Raw genomic sequence first — 16,857 nt, forward strand, 5'->3', positions numbered from 1 at the left:
TCTGTGTGGCTGTCTCTTTGCCTCTGTCCATGCCTGTGTGTTTGTCTCTGTGTGTCTCTCTGTGTGTCTGTCTCTTTGCCTCTGTCCGTCCCTGTCCCTGTGTGTCTGTCTCTGTGTCTCTCTCTGTGTGTCTGTCTCTCTGTGTGTCTGTCTCTGTGTGTCTGTCTCTGTGTGTGTCTGTCTCTGTGTGTCTGTCTCTTTGCCTCTGTCCATGCCTGTGTGTCTGTCTCTGTGTGTCTCTGTGTGTGTCTGTCTCTTTGCCTCTGTCCGTCCCTGTCCCTGTGTGTCTGTCTCTGTGTGTCTCTCTGTGTGTCTGTCTCTGTGTGTCTCTCTGTGTGTCTGTCTCTTTGCCTCTGTCCGTCCCTGTCCCTGTGTGTCTGTCTCTGTGTCTCTCTCTGTGTGTCTGTCTCTCCGTGTGTCTGTCTCTGTGTGTCTGTCTCTCTGTGTGTCTGTCTCTGTGTGTCTGTCTCTTTGCCTCTGTCCATGCCTGTGTGTCTGTCTCTGTGTGTCTCTGTGTGTGTCTGTCTCTTTGCCTCTGTCCGTCCCTGTCCCTGTGTGTCTGTCTCTGTGTGTCTCTCTGTGTGTCTGTCTCTGTGTGTCTCTCTGTGTGTCTGTCTCTTTGCCTCTGTCCGTCCCTGTGTGTCTCTCTCTGTGTGTCTGTCTCTTTGTCTCTGTCCGTCCCTGTGTGTTTGTCTCTGTGTCTCTCTCTGTGTGTCTGTCTCTGTGTGTCTCTCTGTGTGTCTGTCTCTTTGCCTCTGTCCGTCCCTGTGTGTCTCTCTCTGTGTGTCTGTCTCTTTGCCTCTGTCCGTCCCTGTGTGTCTCTCTCTGTGTGTCTGTCTCTTTGTCTCTGTCCGTCCCTGTGTGTTTGTCTCTGTGTCTCTCTCTGTGTGTCTGTCTCTGTGTGTCTCTCTGTGTGTCTGTCTCTTTGCCTCTGTCCATCCCTGTGTGTCTCTCTCTGTGTGTCTGTCTCTTTGTCTCTGTCCGTCCCTGTGTGTTTGTCTCTGTGTCTCTCTCTGTGTGTCTGTCTCTTTGCCTCTGTCTGTCCCTGTGTGTCTGTCTCTGTGTGTCTCTCTGTGTGTCTGTCTCTTTGCCTCTGTCCGTCCCTGTCCCTGTGTGTCTGTCTCTGTGTGTCTCTCTGTGTGTCTGTCTCTTTGCCTCTGTCCGTGCCTGTGTGTCTGTCTCTGTGTGTCTCTCTGTGTGTCTGTCTCTTTGTCTCTGTCCGTCCCTGTGTGTCTGTCTCTGTGTGTCTCTCTGTGTGTCTGTCTCTTTGCCTCTGTCCGTCCCTGTGTGTCTGTCTCTGTGTGTCTCTGTGTGTGTCTGTCTCTTTGCCTCTGTCCGTCCCTGTCCCTGTGTGTCTGTCTCTGTGTGTCTCTCTCTGTGTAGTATGTTGCCGTGGTCATCACCTTCCAGCTGTTCAGGACCTCGGTGACGGTCAGAGAACAGCCAGACGTACCAGAGATCCTCAAAGTCCAGATGATCGACCTCAGCACCAAAGTGTCTCAGAGACCTGGAGCTCAGGCCTTCAGGTGACCCCCCAAACGTCACATGTTTGATCCCTGTGTTGTGCTGTTTTGTGGACTTGGACCACACTTGTTTCTGGCTCTTCTGGCTGTCCGTGTCTGTGGACACCATGACTGAATGCTCCACCCCCCCCAGCCTGGGTTAGTAATGGAGGCCTGTCTGTGCTCCTGCAGGGTGGAGGCAGCGTTGCAGCACTGGTACGTTACAGGTTTACAGCAGCAGGGGGCGGTACCTTCGCTCATTGCCTCAGTGGGAGACTCGTCTTCCTCTTTGCTCAGCGTCGTGTTTGAGTTAAACCCCGAGGAGAGCGCCGCCGACCAGCTGCTCAGAGTCCACTCTCAGCCTGTCGAGATCATCTACGATGCGGTAATCACGAACCACGATCTGACCTCAGATCAGATTGCTCACGTCTAGTTTTTACGTGTTATATCGATCTGTCTGTTATCATCAGACGTCGATGTAGATTCACCTTTGAGGACATGTAATAAATCGTAAGTGAGACGTGTCCCTGCTGTTTGTCTAGTTGACAGTGACCAGCTTGGCCGAGTTCTTTAAGACGGGGAAAGGCGTCGATCTGGAGGTCCTGACCTCGGCCACGCTCTCCAAACTGGAGGAGATCAAAGAGAAAACTGCCACAGGTAACTTTCATTCATACATTAGGTTTTTAACCAGAGGAAACATCGTCAGTCCACACTGACACACCTGAAAGACTCCTGGAGGGATTCTCAGCGTCACGTTCCCCGGAGGACGAATCACCTCGAGCCAAATGACAGCTGAGTCTGAGTCAAGTCTGGGGCTGAGTCTGGGCTTCAAGGACATTCACCCAGTCCGATTCCACAATCAGTCAGTCCAATCAGAATGAAAAGAAACATGTGAATCAGTCAGTCAACATGTCAGTCAGAATCAGCTCTGTCCTCTGTTTTTAATCTATTCATTTATTGTATTTGTGAGGAACGTTTACAATAGCTAGCATAAATGTTAGCATGTGACGTGTTGTAGCTGAGGGCTGGTGTGTAAGATTATTGGATCTGTTTGCACAATCTGGCAGAAATGGAATATGATCATGATCATGTTTTGCATTAGTATGTCATCACCTGAGTGACCAACAGTCCAAAGATGTCCATTATCTGATTAAAATACCAGCTCACTACATACTTGATCCAATACTGAAGTCCTGATCAGCTTCAGTTCAAGCTGCAACTAATGATTATTTTCATAATCAATTCATCTGTTGATTGTTTTGTCAGCTAATCATTTTAATCATTTGGTCTATAAAGCTTGTTTAAAGAAAAGGCAGATGACAGTCATCCAGCCAAGGACAACGTCTTCTACTTGATGTCTTTGTCTGGTCAACAGACGAAAGATGTTTACCGTCACACATAAAAAGAGCAACAGAGTGATGCCTCTTGTCGCTCAGCAGATCTTTGGTTGAGTTTGCAGGAGCTCTGATGGATTCTGGTTCCAGTTGACCCAGTAGATCACAGTGTCGTTTTCATCAGGACTCTGATGGTTTGTGGTCTCTGCAGGTTTGTCTCACATCATTGAGACCAGGAAGGTCCTGGACCTGAGGATTGACCTGAAGCCATCATACTTGGTTGTGCCGAAGTCTGGTTTCTATAGCAACATGTCGGACCTCATCATTGTAGATTTTGGCAGCTTGCAGGTGAGTTATTTTTATTCCTGTCAAGCCTCAGTTTTATGCTCAGTTCATATTATGGCCAAATATTTAGGGTTTTTTTTACCCAATTTGACAAGGTTTTTGGCATTTTGACCCTTTTTTTCAGCTAAGGCTGCAATGAACAGATAATGTAACTGACATTTTATCAGACAGAGGACTTTAAAAACTACAAAGATCAAAAACATAGCTAGCCAAAATGTCCATGATGACATTTTGATCAAGTTAGCTGCAAATGTTCCCCCTGCACAGAGGACGAACCTGTGAATGACCCCTGACCTCTGCAGAGGACATCAGTACATCGTATGTGTGGTGTCTTTCCGTCTGGCCATACACAGACTTTGGTGTTTCTGTTTGTGTGTTCAGGTGTTTTGGGGCTGTCATCAGCTTGTTTGCTTGAACATGTGTGTGTTTGTAGTTGAACAGCGTCGAGCAGAGCGGTCTCACTTCGTCTTCGTCCTCCTTCTCCTCTCTGGAGGAAATCATGGACCGAGCCTATGAGAGATACAATGTGGAGCTCCGAAGAGTCCAGGTGCTCTACAGCAAGTCAGGTACACAACTAATACACAGACACACACACACACGTAGAAGTACAGTACTGCGTAGACGTCCACATCTCATCCAGTATTTGTAAATTAATTCCAGGTGAGGCCTGGAAGTCGGCTCGGCTTCAGAGTTCATCAGTTCAACACATCCTCCAGCCAATGGACTTCACTGTCCAGCTCGCCAAGTGTATGGTGGAGAAAGATGCCAGGATGCCCAGGTACGACTCTTACGACAGGCGTCTCATCTGTCCCCTCGCTCACCTCTTTATGATATGCCAGCAACTTTGGGGTGTTTGTGCTTTAGGTTCAAGGTTTCGGGTGAACTGCCACTGCTGCATGTTAAGATCTCGGACCAGAAGATCCAGAATGTTCTGGAACTGGTATACAGCATCCCGCTGCCCAACATGGACTCCTCCCCCTCCACACCCACAGAAAAGGTACATTTGGTACAGTCTGGTCTGACTGCAGCCATACCAACTGAAATAATCCAGGAACTTAAACTGTCACTGCGAGCTTTTCCTACCAAAGAAGAGTTGTGTCAGACAGATGATGTATGGGTAACTGATCAGAACAGTTTAGTGGAGTGATGATGGGAAATTTAGAGGAGGGACGTGGGATGATGGTGGGACATGAAGTTTGTGGAAGATTAGGGACGTGATGGAGAAGTTTGAAGATTTAGGGAAGGCACAGTAAACATTTTGGGAAGCGATGGACAGAAGTTTGGACGGTGCTCTGTGTGGGTGACGGGAGAAGTGATGGGGTGCAGTTTGAGGGACGGGGACACTTGGGGAATGAACCTCAGAGCTGTTGTTGCCATATTTGGCTGTGTTTCTTGCTGCAGGTGCTGTCGCTGGCGGAGACCAGACCTCAAGCGCTCAGCCTTCATCCTGCACTCCTGGACACCATGGAAACAGGTTGGTGCTCCTGCGCTCTGATTGGCTGTTAACCATCGCTGAATCATGAAAACTAATCCTGGATACGTAACTGATACAAAACAAAAAGACATTTTTGTAACTCTTTAAGACCAAACATGTGTTTTTCATTCCACCATGATTTATGTAACTAACTGACAGAGTGCTGCTTATTACTCTCAAACTCTTCATTTTTATTCTCATTGTATAATTTCTCTTTGTGCCGCTGTGTGTTAGATTCAGACGAGGACAGCAGTGAGAAGTCCACAGATGAGGATCACCAGAGCTCGTCTCTGGAGGAACTCACCGACCTTCACTTCAAGTTTGAAGTCAAAGAGGTTTGTTAGTTTCTCTGGTCTCAGGTCAGGTCATCATGTGACTCTGAGGGGGTGGAGCTTGCCATCAGCCTTTTTAACAGCGTAGAGTTTCATTTTATACTAAGGCCATGTGAGACAGTTGTGTGGTGTGTTTAGGTGCTGTTGGAGCTGACCCGGCAGGTGGACCAGGAAAAGACCGTCCTGTCCTTCAGCGTCTGCCAGCTGGGAACTGAAGGGAAGAGGCGGAGCTTTGACTTGAGTGTCACCTCATACCTGCGCAGAGTCACACTCGACTACTGTGACATACCAGGTAACTGATGGACATAATGTATGTCTGCAGCACAGGGAAAACTGATGTCAACTTCTTGACATATTCAACTTCTGACCATCCCCGATTGGCTAACGCAAACCAATCGGTAAACAGGCCGTGTGATAAAACCTGGTCATCCTCAGGCCTGAGCCTGGAAACATGTTGGCAGGGCCCATTTCTGACAGCTGAGCTCATCTCTCAAAGTCAGGACTTGGGTCCGGATCTGGACCAAACGGCAAATCAACCCGGATCCAGACTGCGTTGTCAATGGGCGGCCCGCCTTGGCCTGAGGTTGCTTTCACACCAGAGCTGTTTGGTCTGCTTTAAACAGATCAGAGTTCCTTTCCTAGGATAGTCCACTTGGTTTGGGCAGATGTGAAAGCTCATCCGAACTCTGGTGTGGACCAAACAAGCGAACTCTGGCCCGCCTGAAAATGTGGGTCTGGGTTCGCTTGCTAGTGAACCCTGGTTCAGTTCGTATGCAGTGTGAAAGCTCACGGGACCAAAGACAGGACCAAATGTATTTAGTGACGCTATACGCAGCGCATACGCATGCTAAAATACAACGCATCTCATCTGTATTTATAATATAGCTTGATTCTGCATCTCTATTTACAGCTCATTAGTCCTTACGTGAATGTTTACTGTTGCGATGGCAACAAATGACCACTGACATTAGCAGTTGCTAGCTAGCTTAGCTCGATTGTCTGAACAACAATAACCCATATATTCACAATTTGGCATATTTAAACAAAATCAAATCACAACTACCAACAGTCACAGTCCTCAAACTCTGAGCTCACATGTTGTCAAGTTAGGTAAGTTAGGAAAATAACAGAATCGATCCCTGACGAGCTACGATAGCGTTATAGGAACAGTTGTGTTCACGGTCGTTTTTCCGGGCCAGGAGGGAGGGATTTCTCCTCCTACTTTGTCCAATCGACGAGCGCCCCAACCGAAACGAGTGATCGAACCGAGTCCGCTTGGTCAGGTGTGGAAACGACAAAGTTTTTTTTTTTTTTTCCCAAAATCTGGCCCCCACAGAAACATTGTGGTCCTTCAACAGACCTGCTGTGTCAATATGTTATGAAATGGAATGTTTATTAAAGGTTCTGTTGATCAATAATTATCAGTGATGGTGAATATTCAGTGCAGCTCAAGGCCATTCACAGTGATCTGTCTCCAGATAATTCTCTGTGGTTGGCATCGTTGAGTTCACTCGTTAGCGTTAAACCGGAGGATTTACCGTCAGCTCCTGAACCTCAGATACAGAATGTGTCTCGTCTCTCTGGGACTCAATAACTTGAGTAACTAAGTATGAACATGAGTCAGAAATAAATATGGACTGTCTGAGCCTCGCTTTCATGCTGGTCCAATCACAACAGATATGATGTTATGCCAATCACCCTGGGCCACTGACCATGAATAAACATCAGATGTGGACCTTTGAGGAAAAGGTTGAGGACCTCAGGTTTTGTTCTGTTTTCTCTTCAGACGGCAGGAATCGTCCTCTACACCTGATCAGCTCCTCAGAGCAGCAGTGCTCCGACCTCCTGAAGGTGGAGTTCATTAAGGTGAGCGCAAGCACACTCACCTGTTCTCCAGCTGACTCACCTAATCTGCTGTCTCAGGTGGATCAGTGTGAGACTACGGAGAAAAACCCTATATGTAGTATATACTGTATGTGTATTTATACCTAGTGTAGGGCCAGACTGTGGCACAAATTTAGATTTTTGGGGGGAAGAAAGATTTAGCAAGAAGCATTTCAGTAATAAATAATATAATAATATCTAATAATAATAATAATAAACTTAATTTCTATAGCACCTGCAGCTCGAGTATGAATGCAAAATAAGATGGAGATAAGGATGACAATAAAAATAAAGACTGCTTCAAACCATACAATAAAATATTCAAATCCTGGTAAAAATAGAGCAGAATAAGGATAAAAATCTGAATCTCTAAAAAAACTCTTCCTCTGGTGTCTCTGCTTTCTGTGGTTTTAAAATGCAACAGAATCTTTTTCCTTGTCTCCAGAAACTGATTCACCACAGGTCTCCTTTACACTAAAGCAGGCACTTGACAGCCGCCTCAGAACGTCCTCTCATGGATGGACTCTCACTGTGGATCTGCCTATAGGCCACACAAATGCATAAAATCAAATAAAATGCAGCATTTTACAGGAAGTGCAGCAGTGGATCAGTGTGAGATAAAGCACAAAGTTTCAGGTCTGTATCAGGAAGTCTGAGCTCGTGAAAGGCTGAAGCTCACAGATCAGTTTTTAGCTTTCTGTTAAAAACATTCAGCAAGCTGCTTCCTGATATCTGAAGGTCGTTTGTTTCAGAGCTTTTAGTCTTTGACAAAAGCTGAAAGAAAATCAGTAAACCAGCAGATGATCACAGAGTTCTTCGAGACAAATAATAAAGGAGGGAGTTAGAGATGTAGCTTGGCATTAGTCCATTAAGAGCTTTGTGTACGAGGAGGAGGACCTTAAAATCAGTCCTGAATGTTACAGGAAGTCAGTGCAGAGCAGCTGAAACTGGACTTATGTGGTCTCTGCTCTTGGTTCTGGTTCATAGTCGAGCTGTTTTTCGAATGAGCTGAAGTCTCTCAGTGTTTTTCTTCTGGAGGTCAGTAAATCGAGCATCACAGTCATCGAGTGAAATAAAGGCATGAATCGGTTTTTCAGCACCTGTTGGTTTAGAAATGGTCGTTCTTTGTCTGATTGAACTTGAAGAAATTCTTTCTCATCCATTGATTAACAGACGGTCAGTGATGGAGTCTGCAGCTGCAGCATCATCTGGTTCAGCACAGATGTTCAGTCGTGGGTCGTCTGCATAGAAACACACTTTGTCCTCTGCAATGACGCCACCCAGTGGCAGCATGTAGAGTGACAACAGTAATGGACCAATCAGCTCCCTGCTACCTCAAACAGACATCATGTTTGTCAGACACATGATCTCCAAGACTGACGTCCAACTTTGTGCCTTTGAAGTTTGTTTGAAAGCAGTTTAAGACTCAGTCAAAGACCAACAACCGATCAAGACCATTTCAGATATGGTGATCAATGGTATCAAACGCTGCTCTGAGGTCCAACAGGACAGAACTGAGAGCTTCTTTCATCAGACTTTAGTCTGATGATTCAGTCAGATCAGTTTCAGAGCTGTTTATTCTAAATTCTGACTGAAAGTCATCCTCATGTTACTTTCTTTAAGAAAATAGTTCATTTGCTCTGAATGATGAATGAAGGTTGGATATCGGTCTGAAGCCAGGACATGAAACACTGTCAAACACCTGTTTCAAAATGCTGAAGGTACGATTAGTGACAGGGAGGTTTGAAGAGGGATGGGGGATGTTAACTGAGGGATGGGTAACACCGTAAAGATGTACCGCTGCTGTTGTGCCTAAAAGAAGACACAACATTGACATTTCCTGACATGAACACAAATGTGATAGTGATCCAGATCTGAGTGTGGTTTTGTGTCCTGCAGGCTGACCCCAGTGGTCCCAGCTTCCAGACTCTGTTCAACAGCACCGAGCAAACACTGAAGGTGGGTGCAAGACATTCCCATAGCAACAGAGGCGTGGCAGGCTTGAAAAATATGTGACTCATATCCTGCAAGTAGAAGAAGTTGCTCAACAAAGCAGTGGATGTGAATATGTAGCCCCCTTACTACCATTAACAGTGGCCACAGGTTCACCTTCAGTCCTGCTGCGGTGTTTCAAAACTGAAACTATAATAAAAGAAAAGTCTTTTCGGTATTTGTGCTTCTGCCACTGAGTGACTGTCATTCTCCCTCTCAGCTGATAGTCAGTCTTCACAGGTGTCTTACAGCTGTTTATCTGATGGTGTTTCAGGTGGAGTTTTCCTCTCTGGACTTTCTCCTGCACACTAAAGCTCTGCTGTCAACCGTCAACTACATTAACAGTGCTCTGCCACCACAACTCACTGTCAGCCGCGAACATGACGCCAAAAAACAAGTGGAGAAGACCAGACAGGGCCGGACAGGTGAGTCTTGACCGTCTGCCCACAGGTGTCTCACTAAGCTCTGTCTGAAGTGTCTTTGACTGGTGCTTGTGCTCTCTCTGCAGTGTCTAAGGGAGCCAAAGATGGCGGCGTGTTCAGCTTCAAGCTGTTCGCCATGTTGGGTTGTTTCCATGTGGAAGTGTGTGACGATCGCTGCAGCATCGCTGACATTAGAGTCCAAGGTAGGAAAACGTGGTGTAATAAAATCTGAAGCAGTGAACTGAGCTTTGAAGCCGTGACTGACGGAGGTGACGACATGTGCAAAGAGTTCATTAAATGTGTCACCTGACCATCGCTGCCCTGTAGGAATCGATGCGTCGGTGTTGGTGCAGGCGAAGGAGACCGAGGTGTTCGCTCGGCTCAGAGACATCGTGGTCACAGACGTCGACCCCAAAACCATCCACAGAAAGGTCTGGAACACAAACCTGTAATGTTTAATGTCGTTTCTATTCATCACTCTTCTTCTCTGCTTTTATCATTAAAGCTTCACAGTGGTTTGATCATCACTGATGTTTACTGTCACAGGTGAATGCAGCGCAGCTCTCAGTGGCCATTATTATTAATATTATTAGTAGTAGTAGTATTAATACTATTATTATTTTTGTTATTCAGAGCCACTTTGTGTCTTATTGTTTTAATCAGGTTTAATTTTAACAAAGAAGTAGCTTTAGTAGTTCCAGGACAAGCAGTATTATCAGTACTGATGATGATGGTGATGGCAGAAACAGCTGTGGTTTGGAGGACAGTCTTCATGTGTGATGACGCTGTCCTGCCTCCCTCCTCCTTCCTCTTCATGCAGGCGGTGTCCATCGTGGGTGAGGAGGTGTTCAGCTTCAAACTGTCCTTGTTTCCAGGGGCAACAGAGGGGGAGGGTTACAGCGACACGTCGAAGGTGGACGGGAAGGTCACGATGCGTCTGGGCTGCATCCAGATCGTTTACCTGCACAAGTTCCTCATGTCAATGCTGGTCAGATATTATACGTATACAGACAGATGTACATTTACATGTGTACACATAAATGCACATTTACATAGTACATATCTATATACACACAAACACACTATTACTTACAAACTCAAACATGTGCATTCATACATGAACATGAGCACATACATTGAGGGTTAAACATCACATGGGCTGTGTGTGTTTGGTGGTTTCTGCTTTCCGTTGCATCAGTTTTGTTTTTACAGTCAATGCTTATTTAAAAGTATTTCCTCAGATTTGTTTGTACTGAGTGTCTCTTGTGCGTTTGTCTCTTGTCTGATCAAGCAGTAGCTTTCCCAACGTTCTGTCTGTGAATGGTGTTCTAACAACGTTTCTTTAGTAGAAATCCCACAATGCAGCACTTCACATTTGATAGACAGACCATGTAAGTCATAGTCACTGTGATGAGCGATGAATGAGCAGCACGGTCCAGCAGGGAGGGGCTTCCTCCCGCCATCAAAAACATGTTGCACAGCTTAACTGTCCGGGGAGCTGCTTCAGGACTGGAGCTGATCCCCAATGCAGCAGAGGGAGGACGTGAACTCATACTGTACCTGTGTGTGTGTGTGTGTGTGTGTGTGTGTGTGTGTGTGTGTGTGTGTGTGTATACACACACACACACACACACACACACACACACACACACACACAGCGTCTCATCAGCGTCTGCTGATGAGGTACAGTGTGTACAGTGTATATATACACACACACACACACACACACACACACACACACACACACACACACACACACACATATATATATCTATATCTATCTATCTATCTATCTATCTATCTATCTATCTATCTATCTATCTATCTATCTATCTATCTATCTATCTATCTAGATAGATAGATAGATAGATAGATAGATAGATATATCAACGTCTCCCCCTGGTGACCAAACCAATGAGCAGTAAACGCCTCAATGGAACCAAATGAAAACACAAGGTGTAGACAAACTGAGACGAAACATTTCTGTTGACAAAAGCGTGACAGTAAAACACAAGAGATCGCTAAATGTTGGCTAAATTATTGAGGTGCAGAAACAGATATTTTAGCACTTTCACATGTAAAGGCAGGTCAGCTGTTGGTATCCAGAAGCACTATGATGTGGCACAAACTGTCTGTCGCAGTAAAACTGTTATTCTGCAAGTCCTAAATTAGCCTTTTTAGGATTAATTTGAAACAGAAAATGATGCTAAACTATCACACAGAACTCAGAGTTTCCAGCTTAAAAAGTTAGTTTAGCTTACAGCAGCTGTTAAAATGAACTTTGGTCTCGGATGTTTGCAGCTGTGTGTTTTATGTCGTCTGACAGTTTGAGGACAGAACATGTCGCGTTTGATGTGTTTCCTGTTGCATGTTTTTCTCTCCACTCTCTTGTCTCTCACGTTTCTGGTCTTGTTGATGTGTTTTGTTCTTTCAGGCTTCTTTTAGCTTTCAGTATGCGTCTGCTGATGAGGTACAGCTTCCAGCATGCAGCTCTGAACTGCATCAAACCTGCTTTAGCTTCACTCAGAGACTCCACCACACCTTCAGTCCACCTTAAATATCATCTGGTTTAAGTTTATCAGTAGAGCACGGTCTCTGTGAACAGGTTAACCCTCGTCTTCAACTTTATTTCTGGCTTTCAGTTGTGGACTTGGGTTAATGTGAACAAGAGCTGATTCTTTGTGACGATGTTCTCACCCAGTTTGATTGAGGAAATTCAGCAAGACAGACAGAAAAACACAATCAGAGCAGAGCAGAAAGAATTGGAAATCATGCTTTTCATGTACAACATGTGGCACTTATCAGAACTTTCTTCCTCCATAAGCGCTATGCAACTCACTCAGCTGCCATCATCATTACCCCCCCACTCCCCTCCCCTGTCCATCACATGACCTCTGCCTGTATGACCTCACTTCCCCCTTGAAAATGTTTCTGAACTTGTGGATCTTCATTTTTGTTTCAAAAACGTAAAATTGAATATATATGGATCTATGATTAGTGTTATTCCCACAATTATGGATTCATAAATACGCTCTGTTTTTGTATTTACAGAGAGAAAAGTTTGCATTTATTTTCAGTCTTCATACGTGTAGTGTTTTGAAAAGGCTATAGAAAACCAGCTGATGTGTAAATGTGTAAAAAACACATCTCTGAGCAGCTGAACGACTCTGTTGTTATTAGTCTGAGGTTCCTATTATTCACCTGAAGGTTTACGAAACAGAAATGACCGTACGCTCCGTCCAGGCAGTGAACACCTCACATCGGCTCCCTCTGACTTTGCTCCTTCATGCTTTTTCCCTCCAAGTCCTTTGACGCCGGGTTGGTTATTCCCTCACTCCTGATTTATTTTGTTCTTCAGATGTTCATCAATAACTTCCAGACGGCTAAAGAAGCTCTGAGCGCTGCGACAGCTCAGGCAGCGGAGAAGGCCGCATCCAGCGTTCGGGGGTTCGCCCAGAAGAGTTTCCGTCTATTCATGGACATCAAGCTGAAGGCTCCGCTTATCATCATCCCCCAGTCCTCCACCTCCCATGATGCCGTGGTGGTGGATCTGGGTCTGATCACGGTGGGAAACAGCTTCTCCCTGCTGCCTGCTGAAGGTTTCTCTCTGCCGGCTGTGGTGGAGAAGATGGACATCAAGCTAACTCAGCTGAAACTCTCCAGGTATCAACACAGAACCTCTGAATAAAGGATCGGTTTTCATTGTTGTTGCTTAGTAGACGTGCGCTCTGAAACCTTTCAGTGGTTCTGTCAGAGCTGTCATTCAGAGCTACAATGGAGGCAAAGCCAGACGACAAACAATAATAAAAAGATGCTGTTCGGGTATCCTTAAGGCCCAGACACATAAGCAATGCAAAGTTTTGAGCTGAATAATTTCAGTGGAAGTGCTGAAGTGAAGCAGTACTATTCAGAGCGAACCAAGGCCAAAACACCAAATAACGAATCTGTCTGTTCAAAAGGTGCTGACTAAGCCTTGGTGAAACAAAGACATTTACCAAACCTGCCTGCTAGGACACCCAAAACAGGAGAGACCATGCTCACCGCTTGTGTATTATTGACAAAAAGGGGATTATCTGACACACAAATGGTTTGTCAGACAGACTAGAGGTTCTGCTGACAGACGGCTGGTAGCAGAGTGGTGCATCAGTGCTGCATCACTGCTTTGGTTCCAGCTGGTGACCTCTCTCCCCTCTTCATTCAGTGTCAATAAATGTGAATGGATCTGCGACTCGAAAGCCAGACCCAGATCTCCTGAAGGCATCTTTCTTCAGGAAATATGGGCTTATAATGATCGGCTGATGGATCTGGCCTTCGTTATACAGAGGACAGGACAGCACACAGGACAAAGGAACGCTTTAACAGACCCTGATCTGAGCTGCATTAAAACATGATGATGACCAAGTGGACAAAAACAGAAAGTTGATCGAATGTTGGACAAATGTGTTTTTTTTATCTTAAATGTGCTTTTTAGAACCACACTGAAGCGAGACTCCTTCCAGCCAGACATCGAGATTCTCCAGCCAATCAACCTTGAGTTGCACATCACCAGGAACTTGGCTGCTTGCTGGTTCACCAAGATCCCTGGAGTCCAGGTCCAGGGACTCCTTCGGTCCCTCACTGTAGGTCCCACGTTCTTGTAGTTGTTCAAACTGTGAGTTAACTGTTTTTAAGTAAGGCATGAAACTGTGTCATGTGTTCATCAGATGAGTCTGGGTGAGGAAGACCTCAGCGTGCTGATGAATATCCTGGTGGACAACATTGGCGAGGGGAGTAAAGAGCACAGCATGGATGTCAAAAGACAGGTTGCTCAAGGTACCTTTAGTCTCAATGCATGATGGTAAATGTGACAGGAACTCATGTGTTTCACGTGCCCCCCATCAAACACTGATCATATTTATCTAGATGACCTTATGTTACCTTTGATGTCTGTTCTGTAGCCTTACCTGGTTAACGTCACCTTTATTTAACCAGGCACTAAATAAAGATGGAGAAATGCTGTGTTTTTTTATGGTGACTGGTTTCCATCAGAGAAGACAGAGCTTGCTGAGCAGCAGGTGGAGGCGGTGTTGTCACAGAAGGGATCTGAAGGTGTGTTGGCCCCCACCGATGGAGATCTGACTGAAAATACAATCAACATTCACCTTAACTTTGAAATCAAAGAGGTATGAAACTTGCAAATCACATGAAGAGTTAAACTGAGATTTTTCTTCTGTCACAAAATACGTGCAAACTGAATTGATCACACTGTGGCTGCCGGCTGATCAGGACTCGTTTGTCCTGAGTGACTATGTTTTACAGTGAGTTTCTGCCAACCACCCTGCAGATGTCTTCTTCACCTGGTTGTTTCCTGTATCCCCTTCAAGGTGTTGCTGACCCTGAAGAAGCCCAAAGAGCAGAAGGAGTCACCTTTCCTGGTCTTTCATGTGGCTCACTTGGGCGTTGACACTAAAGTCAGGAAGTACGATATGTGTGCTACAACATACGTCAACAAGATCACCATGAAGTGCCTGGAGTTCAGAGGTCAGAGCCTGTCAGCAGACCACGGTTTAGTGATAATTATCGTGCCTCTGAATGAAAGCTTTTTCCACTACGTTGTTTCCTGTGGTGGCCTTTCGTGTTTCCTGTTGTGTCCTGTCCACTTCACTGTACTTCTTTCTGTGGTGCCCAACAGTGTTTCTGTGGCGTCATCTACTGTTTTCTGTGGTGCAGGCCAGGAAGTGCCCTCCCCTCCACTCTAAAAAAGAAGACACCGGCTCAACTTAAAAAAAATAAACGTTAACAATTTGCACAGATCATTGTGAGAAACTCAGCTCAGCCCTTATTGAGTAAATCCCATGAGATTCTTACAATGACACCAACTCAATTAGTTTAGTCCAACCAACGTAATGTGACCCACCATAATTTCAAGGATAAGGCTCTGGTGGTTAAATTACTTCATCGACATTATTCTACCTTCTTTATTTTACTTCCGTTATACTCCGAAATGTCCATGGTATTAATAACAGAATATATCACACATAGCAGTTCCAATTTTATGATCAAACAATTTATTTTAAAACTCATGACGCAAACTGTCATCTTGTGCCAACAATACTCAAATACCCAGATGAGTTTTAACCCAAACTAAAAGTGTGTTTGGGAGCTCCAAATGAAGACATGAAGCCAGATGTTTGAGAGCTTTTACCGGGAAGCTGGCCTTGACCAAGACGAAAACAACAATATTTTACAGTTATTGATGCAGAGTGGACATTTCGGCTATCTTAGGCTGAACATTATTAGAAATTGTAACATCAATTTCCATCATTATGCAGATGATACTTAGCTATATATGCCTGTAAGCTCAAATGACTACAATTCTATCAACAGCTGAATTTCATGTATCTCAGACACAATGACTTATTGGAGCCAAAGCTGAGAGAAACTGTCTGAACATCTAAATCTACTGACACTGAAGAACAGGTCAGAAACCTCTGTGAACATCACATTAGACATGTTACTTAAGTGTTAATGTGATTAAGACACGTGTAGGTATAGAATTTGGTGTGTACCAGCTCTGTATGGAAAGTGTCCTGAGACAACTTCTGTTGTGATTTGGTGCTACATAAATAAAATTGAAAATGTGCCTGTTAGGTCTCTTAAATCCTCTGACTGAAACCTCTTGACTGTTCCTGAAACAGAGCTAAAAGCCACAGAGAGGCAGCCTTTGTTAATTCAACCCAAAACTCTGGAGCAGACTCCCTGATGACTGTTTTATCTGGTCTGATTCTGCTGTTTTAATTCTACTTTTTGTTTTATCACACATTGTTTGCTTTAACGTTAAGCACTTTGTGTTGCATGTCATGCATGAATTGTGCTGTAGAAATAGTTTTATTCTTACAGTACACTATAGTGTTTTATATGGTGTTCTGTTGAGGGCTGGGGAAATTATTAGACTCCAAATGCACAACACAGATACTGATGGGTTGAATAATTAAAAAGGATTATGATCACTGTGTGACATTCAGTACTGATCCAACAAAGAGCAGGCAGGCAGGTCAGGTGAGTCCACAGGTTTTCTGGTGGTGGACTGGCGCTGGCCAGACTTGGCAGATTGACCCTACGTTTACACGTTAGTGTAAAGGTTTTTTTCACGGAAAACGGTCATTTTTAAAAACTCCAGCCAAAGTGGAAATTTCTGAAAACGCTGGTGATGTGTTGCCGTGTAAACAGGGTTAAACGGCATTTTAGGTTTCCGAAACGTCACAACATGCGACTGAAAATGCTTAACGTCATGTGAGCGACCTTGTTTACACTCGCGCCCATAGGTTTGGCAAAGTTATGATGGCGCTTCAATTCAGTTCAATTTATTTGTATAGCGCCAAATCACAACAGAACTTGTCTCAGAACACTTTCCATATAGAGCTGGTACAGACCAAGCTCTTTTATCTACAAAGAAACCAACAATTTCAATTCGCTTGACGGCATATTTATCCGGGTTCATGTAAATGACAGCATTTTTGAAAACAAAGTTGTATGCACGATGTTACTTTGGAAAACGGAGGGGCTAAAATATCCGTTTTCCAAAATACCCTG

General features: G+C 44.8%; 1 protein-coding gene across 4 annotated transcripts in view; it reads left to right on the forward strand.

The window, feature by feature from the left end:
* Positions 1–16,857, forward strand: part of vps13c (vacuolar protein sorting 13 homolog C) — a 90,841-nt gene that overhangs the window by 25,365 nt on the left and 48,619 nt on the right. For 3 of the 4 annotated variants that reach the window (XM_070961420.1, XM_070961428.1, XM_070961436.1), the window contains 21 exons: positions 1,384–1,526; positions 1,695–1,887; positions 2,045–2,159; positions 3,048–3,184; positions 3,615–3,747; positions 3,842–3,959; positions 4,046–4,178; positions 4,583–4,655; positions 4,890–4,990; positions 5,126–5,279; positions 6,774–6,853; positions 8,771–8,830; positions 9,138–9,288; positions 9,372–9,488; positions 9,613–9,716; positions 10,106–10,273; positions 12,644–12,948; positions 13,757–13,904; positions 13,989–14,097; positions 14,314–14,447; positions 14,649–14,805. In XM_070961420.1, coding sequence (XP_070817521.1) covers positions 1,384–1,526; positions 1,695–1,887; positions 2,045–2,159; positions 3,048–3,184; positions 3,615–3,747; positions 3,842–3,959; positions 4,046–4,178; positions 4,583–4,655; positions 4,890–4,990; positions 5,126–5,279; positions 6,774–6,853; positions 8,771–8,830; positions 9,138–9,288; positions 9,372–9,488; positions 9,613–9,716; positions 10,106–10,273; positions 12,644–12,948; positions 13,757–13,904; positions 13,989–14,097; positions 14,314–14,447; positions 14,649–14,805 — 2,833 coding nt within the window. Of the gene's footprint in view, positions 1–1,383; positions 1,527–1,694; positions 1,888–2,044; positions 2,160–3,047; positions 3,185–3,614; positions 3,748–3,841; positions 3,960–4,045; positions 4,179–4,582; positions 4,656–4,889; positions 4,991–5,125; positions 5,280–6,773; positions 6,854–8,770; positions 8,831–9,137; positions 9,289–9,371; positions 9,489–9,612; positions 9,717–10,105; positions 10,274–11,719; positions 11,756–12,643; positions 12,949–13,756; positions 13,905–13,988; positions 14,098–14,313; positions 14,448–14,648; positions 14,806–16,857 lie in introns of all 4 variants that reach the window. The other variant, XM_070961411.1, reaches the window with a different exon arrangement.

This window comes from Chaetodon trifascialis, chromosome 1 (assembly GCF_039877785.1).
Source record: "Chaetodon trifascialis isolate fChaTrf1 chromosome 1, fChaTrf1.hap1, whole genome shotgun sequence".
Classification (NCBI taxonomy): Eukaryota; Metazoa; Chordata; class Actinopteri; order Chaetodontiformes; family Chaetodontidae; genus Chaetodon; species Chaetodon trifascialis.